At 36.0% G+C, this 15,000-nt stretch overlaps 2 protein-coding genes across 6 annotated transcripts in view; one reads left to right on the top strand and one right to left on the bottom strand.

Annotated features, from left to right (window-relative positions):
- Nucleotides 1–11,089, top strand: part of LOC125039259 (uncharacterized protein DDB_G0283357-like) — a 20,888-nt gene extending 9,799 nt beyond the window's left edge. For all 5 annotated transcript variants that reach the window (XM_047633089.1, XM_047633093.1, XM_047633090.1 and 2 more), the window contains one exon: nucleotides 10,809–11,089. Coding sequence is in view for 2 of the 5 variants with exons in the window: in XM_047633093.1 (XP_047489049.1) it covers nucleotides 10,809–10,880 (72 nt within the window). In the remaining 3 variants the exon portion in view is untranslated. The remainder of the gene's footprint in view (nucleotides 1–10,808) is intronic.
- A 271-nt stretch (nucleotides 11,090–11,360) lies between these two features.
- LOC125039258 (protein phosphatase 1G-like) overlaps nucleotides 11,361–15,000 on the bottom strand; it is a 27,542-nt gene continuing 23,902 nt past the window's right edge. Inside the window, exons 2-5 of the mRNA XM_047633088.1 lie at nucleotides 14,528–15,000; nucleotides 13,591–13,721; nucleotides 13,247–13,423; nucleotides 11,361–13,100 (exon numbers count right to left, since the gene is read on the bottom strand). The exon at nucleotides 14,528–15,000 is cut by the window's right edge and continues 407 nt beyond it. Coding sequence (XP_047489044.1) covers nucleotides 12,909–13,100; nucleotides 13,247–13,423; nucleotides 13,591–13,721; nucleotides 14,528–15,000 — 973 coding nt within the window. The 3' untranslated portion in view covers nucleotides 11,361–12,908. The remainder of the gene's footprint in view (nucleotides 13,101–13,246; nucleotides 13,424–13,590; nucleotides 13,722–14,527) is intronic.

The following is a 15,000-nucleotide window of genomic DNA, read 5'->3' on the forward strand; positions in this document are numbered from 1 at the left end:
CAGGGCTCTGTAGCATAACCACAAAAGGAGACAAGTAGTTTTATATTGTTTCCATATCCTATTTAGGTTTGCAGCAGAGGAAGCATATACTGAGACCTGCCTTGCACTTACCCATTGCATTATGGTTGTAAGCTCTACTTTGTGAAGCAAACTAGAAACCTTGGAACTTCACATTCAAACATGACCTCAGACCAAATAGATTTCAGTATACTTCCAGTTTTGTTGCCATTAGTTCAGCATGGTGGAAGGAAGGGTTGTGCCTTGTGAGATAGTTGTTAACCTGTGCATAATACTAAGAGTAGTCCTTGGTGATAGTAGAAGTGTTGTCCTTTTTCTCCTGAGTAAATATATAATTTTTTCCTTCCCCCAAATTAGTCTAGTAAATTAGTTTATTCTTGATATGCGTGTCAAGTGTGAAAGTGCTGAATTGGCTCTGGCATGTCAGGAACATGTGCTGCCTAATCCTAAAAATAGTGATGAACATGGCTAGGAATTTAAGGGTTCCATGCACTGAATTACAACCATAAAGGACTATTTCATAGATGTTTGTAATTTGTAAGTTACATGGACAGGAATAGTCCATCATCACTTACATGGTTTTGTGAGAAGGGAAATCTTTTTCTTGTAGTTGCATTATCCTAACGTGTGAAGTTAATACAATGGTGAGAATATGGCAGTGGCAGTTTGAATGTGTATAGCATTAGCAGGGAGTGTTTTCTTTGTACCTACATAGTCCATTGAAAGGCTTTGGAAGATTCCTTTGGAAAATGTGTGGCAGACTAGACTGCAGGTTTTAAGTCCTAGTTTGTATAGGCAAAATTGGGCATCAAAATGCTCTGGATATGTTCTGGAATCATGGTGGTAGGAGCCAAGGTGGAGTGGACAACATGAAAAAGAAGTCAACTAGGTAGTGCTCTTGTCGAAGAACTTGGGCAAACAGTGTGTACAGATAAGGTTCTTTTCCTTTTTTCTGTATCTGCCATGTCTTGTTATAATGAAAGAACAGTGTAAAAGAAAACTGTAGCATTCATAATTATCTTTGCATACAAACAAAGAGGTAATTGGAGGTGCTTTATAATACTTGAGAAGAATATTGCATGTAGCTTCATAGAGTTCGTATGGCAATGGTGGCAGATTGCTTGCAATGGACACAAGATAGTGCATAGAGATCTCCAATGGTGATTTGAAAGGTAATTACTGAGAAAATATATTGCATTTGATAGTGATTCAAGATGGAAGCATGTCTTAAATGTAGCCCAAAACTGTCCTGGATGATAAGTTGTTGGTCGGGGATGTTAGATTCATGCATTATCTTTGACATGCTAAAAAAGAAATTCCAGAGGTGCCATTTGATGTCTAACTTATGTTTGACTGCCTACAAAATAGATGTAGCAATGGGTTTAACCCTCAAAAGTTCATATTTCTTGCTCCACAGAAATTAATTCGTTTTCTCAGTTTGGACAAGACACTTAAAAAGTTGCAAATATCCTCTATGAGAACACTGAATATTCTTTGGTTTTGTAAGCAATAATTATTAAAAGTGAATTGATGCTGAAAATGGTTAGAACTCAAGACTGTTTATTATATGCAAACCCATTGATGCCATAAGAGCATGCATACATGTCCTGTCAACTAAGATTTTAGTTTGCTATAGATGGCTCCATCAGTGTTTAGTCTCTAAGGAGTCATTTACTAGCCTACCTGATCTCACATGTTTCCCTGTTCCTTGAATTTTGGAAAGAAAACTTATATTTATTTATTGGTATTGTTCTTAAGGTTATAATAATACCATTGTCATTGATAATGATACTAACATTACTTTTTTTCACAAAAATTCTAAGAATAGGGTAAACATCAGAGGTCAAGTAGGCCTTGTTGAATTGACTTTGGTGACTGAGTACTTCTGAAGCTATCTGTATGTATGAAACAAAACTACAGTGGACAGTACATGAAGCTGATGCCAGTGGGTTGATAGGAATAGAACACTAAAGAAAACCAGGGAGTGGTGAACACAGAACATGCTTACTTAGTTGACATCTACATTTCATACAAAGGAGAGTGTTCATACCATTAGATATTACAAGAGGAATATCAATTGTAGGATTTTGAAAGGGAATATAATTTTTTTCAATTTTTTTAAGATAATTAACTTTGATGTGTTGTCAGTATAAATGGTTTATGGGTAACTATTTTCTTGTATTGGATTTACTGGAAAAATTATAATATGTATTTTTTAATGCTGAGCATCAAATGACAGTAATTTTGCTCCACTATTCCCTCATTTACTTGACACGAAAGCTTAAAGGATAAGAAAATCAAGCAAGATAAATTAATTTACTAATTAGTTAATCAGTTTAATCAATTTCTACCATCATTCTTCTTTCTGTCTTTGTTTGTATGTGTTCCATCCCTCTTTGGTTTGAAAAGGTGAACAGCAGCTGTTGATGATTTCAGTCAACTATGATCCTGTACTGTGCCTGGGATATGTCTCTTTTTCATACAAAAGGGGCATCCTTTAGAGTCATGTTTGTGGTATTTTCTTGTTGGATGCCCTTTGGAACATCACCTGTGGCCCAACTTGTTTGGGGATACTAATAATTTCATAATTCATAATTATGACTTCCACTGGCATGTGCTTGACACCTGGACAGTGACAACATAAGCATCATAATTACATTATTTCACTAAATATTCCCTTGGGTTGGGTGACTGCTATAATGTCATGACTATTTCAACATTCTTATGTAGCAGCCTTCAAATATCCCTTTGATTCCAGGTGAAAATGTTGAGGTCACCATGACGTGCTATGGTATTAGGGGGATAAGTTCAGTGTATCCGTCTCATATTTTAATAGTATCCTATAATCCTTTTTTAGACTTTCTCTATGAGTTATTTAAAAGTGAATAAAAATCTACAAAGCTAAAGAAAATGGAGTTCATTTTTTTTTTCTTTTTTTTTTCTTTTTTTTTTCTTTTTTTTTTCTTTCATGCTTGCATTGTAGTTTAAAACTGGAATTAGTTTTGGAAGAAAGGAGGCTGAAAATGTATTTGTATGTTGGTGTGAAGGGGAGATCTGTCTATTTAGATGTTCTTACAAAGTGATTTTGTTGTTAATTAACATTTTTGGTTAGAAATTTGTTGGTGCTATGGCTAAGAGTATTCTGTAGTTTTGTTTAGTGTATATTTTAGATTTACTAGTGATTTGTAAACATGTGAAGACCATAGAAAGTATGCTTTATTTTATATATGATTAGGTGCCTGTTCATAAATGATGGACAAGAAAATGGCAGACTGAGTTAATTTGTGCACATACCATGTATATCATTTTATTAAGCATGAAGGAAGAATCCATTTTATTTGATATTTGTCTTCCGTAGACAGAAATTATATAACCATAGTAGTGCAATGATTTATTTGAAAGGACCTTCATACATAGCTCATAGAATATTCAAGCAGATATCTTATTTTAAAAAATTATTTATTGAGTATTCTAAAAAAATGTTTAACTGAATTGAAGAGTGGAAGACAAGATGTATTTTTTTTTTTTCCACTTTTCCCCTGAAGAAACAATTGATAAATAATTTACAGCTGTTACTTGTTAGCTGGTGTCTTGTGAGTGAAGTCAGGCACAGGCTGAGTGCACATGGACTGTCTGTTATACTTCTACTGACTTTCTGCCTTTGTGGCATCAGCAAATTCTTATTTACTCTGTATTTCATGCAACTTGTAGAAATTTGTATTTTTAAAATTTATGCAGTAGTAAAGATATTTGATTATTTGGTCATTATGGGGACTTGTAAGAATTATATAGGTACTTATGTGATTGGACATGGGTATGAGCAATATACACACAACATGCATCATACACATGACACCTGTACACAACACAAGTAAGCCACACACTCACATAGCTCACAGACATGACAAACACGTGACTTATTCATGTAACTTACTCATATGCTCATGTGCACAAACACACATGCTCACATGCGCTCTTTCCCCTCTCCTCTCCTTTCCTTTTTCCTTTCCTCTCTTTTCACTCCTGTCCCTCCTCTCTCCTCTCCCCTCTCTCCTCTCTCCTCTCTCCTCTCTCCTCTCTTTCTCCCCCCTCTCCCCTCTTTCTCCTCTCTCCCCTCTCTCCCCTCTCTCCCCTTTCTCCCCTCTCGCCCCTTTCTCCCCTGTCGCCCCTCTCGCCCTTCTCGCCCCTCTTGCCCCTCTCGCCTCTGTCTCTCTCTGTCTCTCTCTGTCTCTCTCTGTCTCTCTCTGTCTCTCTCTCTCTCTCTCTCTCTGTCTCTCTCTCTCTCTCTCTCTCTCTCTCTCTCTCTCTCTCTCTCTCTCTCTCTCTCTGTCTCTGTCTCTGTCTCTGTCTCTGTCTCTGTCTCTGTCTCTGTCTCTGTCTCTGTCTCTCTCTCTCTCTCTCTCTCTCTCTCTCTCTCTCTCTCTCTCTCTCTCTCTCTCTCTCTCTCTCTCTCTCTCTCTCTCTCTCTCTCTCTCTCTCTCTCTCTCTCTGTCTCTCTCTGTCTCTCTCTCTCTCTCTCTCTGTCTCTCTCTCTCTCTGTCTCTCTCTCTCTCACACACACACACACACACACACACACACACACACACACACACACACACACACACACACACACACACACACACACACACACACACACACAGTCTCTCTCTCTTTCTCTTCTTTCCTATTAACTCTCCCCCCCCCCCCCTTTTATCTCTCCTTTCAACAAGCTATTAATGGAGATGTTGAAATCTCTCCAAAATCTACTGATAACCCTTGCTTTTGTGTCCTGGTGCTACACTATATTTCCTTCTGCAGATGATAACTAGGCCATTCTAAACACCAGAAACAATATTATACATCAGATTCAATCCATTAATGCCATTTTTGTTAGTATCAGTGACATGCAGTTTTCCTGTATAATGAAGACAAGTTTGTGTTCTGTGAAGAGAACATCTGCATGAGAACAGTATATAGATAGTAGTGGCAGTATCCATTGTAATTGCTGAGAATATTGTGTATTTCCTGGACATGAATGAATCTGTAGAGAAAGCATAAAAAAAGGAATGAAAAAAATGCCATAATGAAAAAAAATGCCATAATTTTTTCTTTGTAAATATTCCTAAAGACAGTACATTTTTTTTTTTTTTCAATCAAAAAAGGGCCAATTGTTGTATTTTGTTATATCCATTCTTTGCCCTTCATTATTATTATACAAGTGTTTTTATCCATCCGGAAAATCACTAAGGAATAATGTCAGTATTAAGAAGAGTAGATTGATTTATTTACCCAGATTATTACATGGAAGGATTATTCATATGTGCTAATTTCTTGAACCTTGCAAACCTAATCTTTTGCTCCAAAATGAAAGTCCCCATTTGATTTCTTGATATTCACTTGCTCACACATTTGCTAATCCCAGATAAGTGAAGATGAAAAAATAAGGATAGAAGTATAATATCAATAGATATTCTCACTTAATAATGTGCAGATCTTTAATAGTCTTAGAGATACAGCCTTGAGCAAAGATTTACTAAATATAATATCATATAATGCAGTAGTTTCCCTTGTACAAGAGTACACATGAAAATAATGGTTTACCAAGTGATGAGGCTGTATGGCAGTTGGGATTAGTTACCTATTTATTTTTATTTAGTTTATTTATTGATCTGTTTATCTTTTTTCAAAACTTTCAGTGGATTTCATCAGATAAATAGGTGGGATATTTAATGTGGTACAGTTCCCCAATGAGATATACAAGTTATTTACAAGGAAATAAGGTAAACTATTGGATGTTGTGAGGAACACAACAGAAGCATCACAGACTTTTTTTTACGTCCCCAGATGGCCTAACCCATTTTCCTTCCTAAATAGAAGTTACACTTTTGGATTCAATCCACCCAGTATGTTATATCTGAATGTATTAACATAAACCTGATCTAACACACTGCCTTTATTGTAAGCCAGAAAAAAAATGTTGCAATTCTTCTGTGGTGATGTTTTGTTGGGAGATGTATTTGATAAATTTTAAGAGGCATAATGTAGAAATTGTGGTATGGAAAGAGTAATTTGTATGGTACTGAATGTAAAGATCCTGTCTTCTAATAGGGAAAGATTTTTTTGTTTTTTTTTTTATGAAATTGCATTGTAATTTGCAATTCAGGATTTTATGAAATTGCAATGTAATTTGTATTTCAGGATTATAAGGGACTGACACTACTTTGTATCAAAGCAGTCCTCTTGTCTTTTTTTTTTTGTCTTTTTTTATAAACTTCTGATCCACTGTATTGTCTGTATTAACCCATCAGTGCTAGGTACATGCACTTTTCACTGTAGTTTTGTTCATTATTTCTTTTCTCATATGAATAGTTCTAGAAGTTCTTTGTCACCAAAGTGTCAGTTACTAGGCCTACCTGATCTCACCTGGTTAACCCTTTTCATAATTTTATGTAATATTATGTAATGCTTTAGTGTCATTATCATTATAATTATTTTATTAACATTAATAATAATAAATGTAAAGTAAAAACTTTTCTCTCCAAAAGTTGAACGAATGGGGGACTCCTTGGTGACTAATAACTTCTGCAAACACCTGGGTATATGAAATTAATAAAACAAAACCATAGTGGTAGTGGATGCATATATGTGCTCCTGGCAACAGCTGTTTAATGTAACTTTGATTTCTTGTAATCTTGTAATCTGTAACTTCAGAAGATTATTTAACATTACTTTCTGCAGTATTGGGCCTTTCTGTTTTTTGGGTAGTACTTGTAGGATCAACAGACAGTCTATGGTATGTTCATGACTAAGGAAAAATGGGACAAGGATATGGTACAAAACAAAGGTTTATTGATGATGAATATCCACACTGTAATCAGCATTGTATTTTTTTCTGAGGCAGTTGCAAGAGTTTTGTAAAGCTCCTGAAAAAAAAAAAAAAAAATAGAAGTGGTGAATAGGGTTGTGTTTTAGAGAAGCAAGGTTCTTATCTTGTACTTCATAATCATGGTCTGTATATCTATATGAGGCATGTAAACTGTACGTTCTTGGAAAGAGTTGAGATCTGAATACAAAATGGTGTGACTCCCTTGTTTTTAATATGAGAAATGTTTTGTCAAGAAGATTTAATCAACATGAAATGTTCAGAGAGGAAGTTCACATAGAAAAACATGAGTCACTTTGTCCCTTTAAATCAGGCACTAGACTTGGAGATCATGATAAAAGGCTATTGAGAGTGTAGAGAAAGATAACTGAATGAGAAGGAACAATTTGGCAAGGCAAGATATGGAACTAAATCCATTAGTAAATTTTTATATCACAAATCATTATTACACATCTTGTCATGTGAAAAATAGATACATTGGTACAGAAGACAGCTGATGATAGTTTTATAGTTAATTTGAAATTATATATTGTATAACATTTACCATCCACAGTAGTTATATAAATTTTGTTGCACACAGATGGCTCCACAATTGCTCACTCACCAAGGCCTATTGATAGACTGTACTGATTTTATTGATTTACCCATTCTTTGAATTTTCAGGATTTTGGGGGGGCTTTCTATTTATACTGTTCTAAATAATAACAATAAAAAATATTTTTGAATATCAAGGTAAAGGGTAAACAGGTGAGATAATGATGATTGACTCCCAGGTGACTAAACACTTGTGGAGCCATCTATGTCAACAGAATTAATGAACAAATTACAAGGACATGGCATATATGGAAATGCCATTCGTGACCATTTTTATATACATTCAATTTGTTTATTATGAAAGGTTTTAAATCTGTTTTCACTCTCATTCCTTGCTTATTTTGATTTTAGGGATAATATTAGGTAATACGAAATTAGTGTTTTGTTTTTGAGATGGAAATGAAACCGTTAAGAAGAATAGCAACATAAATTTAAATGCTGTCGGAAGTTTTACTTATGCATCTCAGATAATGGTGATATGATTGTTAGGATGAAAATATATCTTTAATTAAAGGCTAGTTGACTGATCATATTATAATGTGCCTCTGATCTGTTGTAGGTTTGTCTTGATAAATCTGAACATTTGAAGGCATTCTTTAATTATTATTTTTGAGTTCTAAAATTGTTTAGTTTACTTGCATAATTTACTTGAGACTGGAAGATGACCCATGTTCTAGGTGAAGAGCTGAAGAAAGGAGAGATCCTAAAATTTAGAGATCCTAAAATATATATTATATTAGTATTGATTATCAGCTCATCTTGGAGTAGTATTTGTACTAGTAACACTTTAAATATTTCAATGAACTTACACACACACACACACACACACACACACACACACACACACACACACACACACACACACACACACACACACACACACACACACACACACACAAAAACACACACACACAAAAACACACACACACAAAAACACACACACACACACACAAAAACACACACACAAAAACACACACACACAAAAACACACACACAAAAACACACACACACAAAAACACACACACACAAAAACACACACACACACAAAAACACACACACACACAAAAACACACACACATACAAAAACACACACACACACAAAAACACACACACACAAAAACACACACACACACAAAAACACACACACACAAAAACACACACACACACAAAAACACACACAAAAACACACACACACACACAAAAACACACACACACACAAACACACACACAAAAAAACACACACACACAAAAAAACACACACACACAAAAACACACACACACACAAAAACACACACACACAAAAACACACACACACACAAAAACACACACACACACACACAAAAACACACACACACACAAAAACACACACACACACAAAAACACACACACACACAAACACACACACACACAAAACACACACACACACAAAAACACACACACACACACACAAAAACACACACACACACACAAAAACACACACACACACAAAAACACACACGCCCACACAAAAACACACGCGCCCACACAAAAACACACGCACACACAAAAACACACGCACACACAAAAACACACGCACACACAAAAACACACGCACACACAAAAACACACGCACACACAAAAACACACGCACACACAAAAACACACGCACACACAAAAACACACGCACACACAAAAACACACACGCACACACAAAAACACACACGCACACACCAAAACACACGCACACACCAAAACACACGCACACAGAAACACACACACACAGAAACACACACACACAAAAACACACACACACAAAAACACACACACACACAAAAACACACACACACAAAAACACACACACACACAAAAACACACACACACTAAAACACACACACACTAAAACACACACACACACAAAAAAAACACACACACAAAAAAAACACACACAAAAAAAAAACACAAAAAAAAAACACACACAAAAAAAAAACACACACAAAAAAAAAACACACACAAAAAGAAAACACACACACAAAAACACACACACACACACACACACACACACACACACACACACACACACACACACACACACACACACACAAAAACACACACACACAAAAACACACACACACACACACACACACACACACACACACACACACACACACACACACACACACACACACACACACACACACACACACACACACACACACACACACACACAAAAACACACACAAAAACACACACACACAAACACAAACACACACACACACACACACAAACACACAAACACACACACACACAAACACACACACACACACACACACACACACACACACACAAACACACACACACACAAACACACACAAACACACACAAACACACACACACACACACACACACACACACACACACACAAACACAAACACACACACACAACACCACAAACAAACAAACAAACAAAAAACACACAAAATAGAGGATTTGATGGAAACACTGAAATTTTTCATAATTTGTTTTTGTCATATTTCATGTTTATTGCTAAGCCTTCTAAATTATTATCTTTCTTAAAATCTCTTCATATACATTTGTAATGAATTGTATTATTTTTCATATTTTTTTTATGTATTTGATCTAAAACTTAAAAGTGCCCTTGTAATTGTTTTCTTTTGGTCATAACGCTTGTAATGATTTTTATGAATATCTTGTTCATGTGAACCTAAACTACAGACAATAAGGTTAAGAGTTAACTGTTTCTGTGTATATCAAAATGTGTATGTATATTTTGTACTTATACATTTTTCTATAAAGCCATATATATACCTGAAAAACACACACAAACAAAAAAAAACAAACACAAACACACACATACACACAAAATAACTATATATATATATATATATATATATATATATATATATATATATATATATATATATATATAAAGGGGATTCCATCTGTCTAACAACAACTCATGTGGTATGAGGGAAGGGTGTCAAGATACTTTTAATGCTTTATATTGTTATTAGTCTTCAGTGAAACAATAGTTCTTCGTAGATTTTTTCTAAAGTAACAATAACTAAACAACGATGCAGGGATGTTTCATGTAAGTTGTGTACAAGAGGGCAACTTTAGAAGTTGATTCACAGGTAGTGTGGTGGTATGACCATGTTGCAAATTACTCCTTACATCCACATCTGCTCAAGAACTGTGGCAAACTTTGTGGAGACAGTTCTCAGTTGAGCACCAAGTTATGCCATGGAATTATATAATGTACTCATACCAGATGTACAATCCATCTACCCTTTGTTATACTTAACTGATTAGATTTTTTTTTTTTTTTTTCTAGCCCAAGAGCAGCTTTGCCAGGCAATTCTGTTACATGTACCTGAGGCAAGTCATCAAGTGTCACAGGAATTGATAAGAACTTGAATAAACCACCACATAAACCCATTATAACAATGACCACAATGCATTTGGCAGCTTGGTGTCAAAATCAGCTGGCAGTTGCAGTACTTGGCAATAGACTGATGAGTGCCAAACCCCGTGTCTGGCTGGCCAGATATTGGTATGTACTTCACACATTTAATGGCAGTCTTTGTATTAACTAGTAAATGGAATGTTCTTTCAGTGTGCATTTTCTTTACAACCCTGTACCTTATTTTTTACTGATGAGCAAAGTGAATGAAATGAAAATGAACTTTAAATACATTTATCCCCCCATAAATCAGTTAGATGAACTTGAACATGAAGTTTTATAATATAAGGAAGATAAGTGTGGATTTCAGATTCTCTCAGTTTAAGAATTTTGCTGTTCACAAAGTAATTTATTAGAGAGATGCAATTATTTACTTTTCAATCTAATATACTAAATAAAAGGATTGCATAAAAAGAAACACCATTTGAGCATATTTTTTTAATGCACAATTATTTCTTCACAAATACGTGAAAAAAGTAAAATGTAAATATATGAAATTAACACCTACAAAAAATACTTAATAGAACTGAGAAAGAAAAACAAAATCTGGCAGAAAAACATAAAAAAAAAAAAAAAAATCCTAGGAATGCTGTGAGGAGAACCATTGCCACTCATGAGCTATTCAACAGAGATCCTTAAACAAAAGTATTCAGCCTTTTACACATATGCCTTGTTCTGACTTACAGGTTAAATAATACATGAATGTAGAGGTTTTTAGCATAATGAAGCCTTCCTGTGTGGCTGCAGCTGGATTGAACAGTGTGCTAACATAATGTTCTATGGTATCAAAAGATCCTGACTGGTAACAATTATCATCTGAGTAATAAGCAGTGTCTTAATAATAAATACATAGAGAGCACTAAACACAGTTTGGTATCTGTAACTTTTGATAAATGCACAAGAATGGCTCCCATCAAAAAATACAAAAACACTATAAATATTATTGCACAATACACAAATCTGTGTTTCTTCCCTGTATACTGAACTGATAAATTTCATTCACTTACATTCTTTCTATTTTTACACCTAACAGAAAAAGGACTTACAGCTTGCCAGAGAAAACATACAGAACAAGAGCCTAAGGGACGGAGGTCCAAAGCATATGCAGTCAGATAAATATGGTTCTAATATTTTTCTTCAATAATATATTTATTTATTTAATTATACATTTATTTCCACCTTAAAACATCAATATATCAACCACTGATTCTTCCTTAAGTTATACTGACTTTTTTCATTCTGAAAGCATACATTTCTTTTTGGAAACAGAACACAAAAAATGGTATATGCACATATATCCATATGACGACTTTGTTAATAATATAATAATAATAAAAAAAAAAGATTCCACAGAATTATTTCGCTCTGAATCCCAAAATAGAGTAGCCATCCGTATCAAAACCTTACCTATGTACGTAATATAGTGTTTATATATTTACATATCGTTGAGTAGTATATCACACTAGCATTCTTCTAATCCTGCCATGGCAAAACACAAATTGACTAGCCTTCTAATAAACCTTCCACTGAGACGTAATGCAAGTCATCAGCAGAGAGAGACACCCAGAACCTATAAAGCAACTGAATAACCAATCTGAAGTGACTTTTTAAGAAATCTACTTCCCACTGACTCCTTTGAATGAACTGGTCAAGCCATGGTATATTAGAATGAAATCAAAGTACAGAAAAGTGCTCTATAGTTAATATTTCTGGGTAATAAACCTATGATAAATGAGCCTACTTGTTTTCCTATTGAGGAATTAGATAAATATTTTTACTGAAATGGTTATGGGACAATAGCCTTTTTTAACCATATATATATATATATATATATATATATATATATATATATATATATATATATATATATATATTATATTCAATGTATGTAGTCAGTTGCCCATGGGTTATGGCTCTCATGATTTCATTTTTTTGAACTACGGAAATGATCAAGAAGAATGAATGCATCATTCACAAGCCCAACTTGTCTATGTTGAGGATGGCAACAGTGATGTTGTCCTGAGAACCCCGGTAGTAAGCACTCAGGCACAAGGACTTGGCACCAAAGTCCGACTCGTGGATGTGGTCTCGCACGTATGCTACTGCCTCCTCATTGCTATACACATCCCAAAGCCCATCCGTGGCCAAGATGACAAAGTGTGCCTAGAAAAGAAGGAACAATGTATAAAAATAATTGAAAAGGAAGAAATGGGAAATAAATATAGAAACGGTGGAAGGGAAGAATAAAATCAATATCACCGGAAAGAAGGAAAACAGAACAAAATGAAAGTCCCAGCTTTGGTAGCTACCTTGTGATCACGAAGACTGAATGTGAGGACGTCTGGCTCGGCAGTGACCAGCTTGCGAGGTTCCTTGAGGGGGAAATCTCCAAGGGCACGGGAGGTTGCCAGAATGCCTGCCACACGCCAAACACCTGAGAAGGTGATAAAGCCTCCAGCCTCCTTGATTCGTCGTCTCTCCTTCAGCTACTCAGAGATGAAGAAGAATGGAGAGAGATTTATGCTTATGCAAAGGTTTATGCAAATTCAATAATTAGGTTTTAAATAAGTAGGAACAGTAATATTAAGAGTAACATCAAGAGCAATAATAACAAAATAATAATACAGACAACAGCAAATGTTCACCCTCTAACCTGGTTAGGCTTGTGATCAAAGGAGAGTGGAATGGTTGATCCCTTGAGGTCACCCATGACTGCTCTGGAGTCGCCCACATTGCCAATAACCAGCAGCTCACCATCCAACAAGGCAATTACTGCTGTTGTGCCTGTGTAGAAGCCCAGATGAATGAGGGAAACTTTTATATGTACGGGAAAAGGTAGAGAAGAGGGTGAGGGATGAGAGACAGAGATTGACCGAGATAGAGTGAGAGTGAGAGTGAGAGTGAGAGTGAGAGTGAGAGTGAGGGTGAGGGTGAGGGTGAGGGTGAGAGAGACAGAGAGAGAGAGTGAGAGTGAGAGTGAGTTGATGTTGTGGGTGTATGGAATAGGCCAACATTTTGTGTCTTGGGTTGATATGAGTTGCTGGATTAGGGGGGAGGACTGGGAGGACAGGGAGGACAGGGAGGACAGGGAGGGCAGGGAGAGACAGGGAGAGACAGGGAGAGACAGGGAGAGACAGGGAGAGACAAGGAGAGAAGGGGACTCAGACAGGTATGGAGAAGTACATACAGGATATGCAATGAGGCATGAGCTAGCTTAGGGGAAAGGGTCACATATAGTTAAGTATAAGGAATGAATGAGAATAAATTTATTACCAGTGCAAGAGATGGATTTGACCAATTTCAGTTATATTTTTATCAGACATACTAGTATTTCATATGAAGATATAATTGTAACCAGTCAAATGCATCTCTTGTGCTGTAAAGATACTCACTCTCACTCATACTTTTTTTCTACATTTGTTAGGTACATCATAAAAAAAAGGGATGGATAAGGAAGGAATGCTGAACAGAAGGTAAAATGGGGATAACATTAACAAAAAAAGGAAATTGTAAGAAAAAAAAAAAAAAAAGGAAAAAAAAGGCAGCATATGAATCTTGCCATAGGGCATGTATGAAAACAAAAATCTCACCTGACATGTCTGTCCTGCTCTTGCAATGCTGCACTACTTGCTTGTCTACTGCCATGATTTGGTCCGTTAATAGTCTGGTGTAGTTTATGTTCTTTTGAGTGTCAATGTACCCAGAAGACTGGCTACTACTACTGCTGCTGCTGCTGCTGCTGCTGCTGCTGCTGCTGCTGCTGTTGCTGTTGCTGTTGCTGTTGCTGCTGCTGTTGCTGCTGCTGCTGGAGCTAGAGTCATCTTTCTTCTCCTTACTGGCACTATTGCTATTGCTATTGTTATTACTGTTATTGCCATTGGAACTGCTGCCTGAGACAGAGCTGCGTTTCTTAAGGCTCACACTGTTGTACAGGTCATCCTTCTTGGAGGAAACCTCAGGGTCAGCTGGCTTGGCCGAGGTAGAGGCGGGGCATGAGGATGAGGATGAGGAAGAAGAGATGGACCCACTACTGGGTTGGGAGATGGTCTCCACACCACTGCCT

Source organism: Penaeus chinensis, chromosome 27, assembly GCF_019202785.1.
Source record: "Penaeus chinensis breed Huanghai No. 1 chromosome 27, ASM1920278v2, whole genome shotgun sequence".
Classification (NCBI taxonomy): Eukaryota; Metazoa; Arthropoda; class Malacostraca; order Decapoda; family Penaeidae; genus Penaeus; species Penaeus chinensis.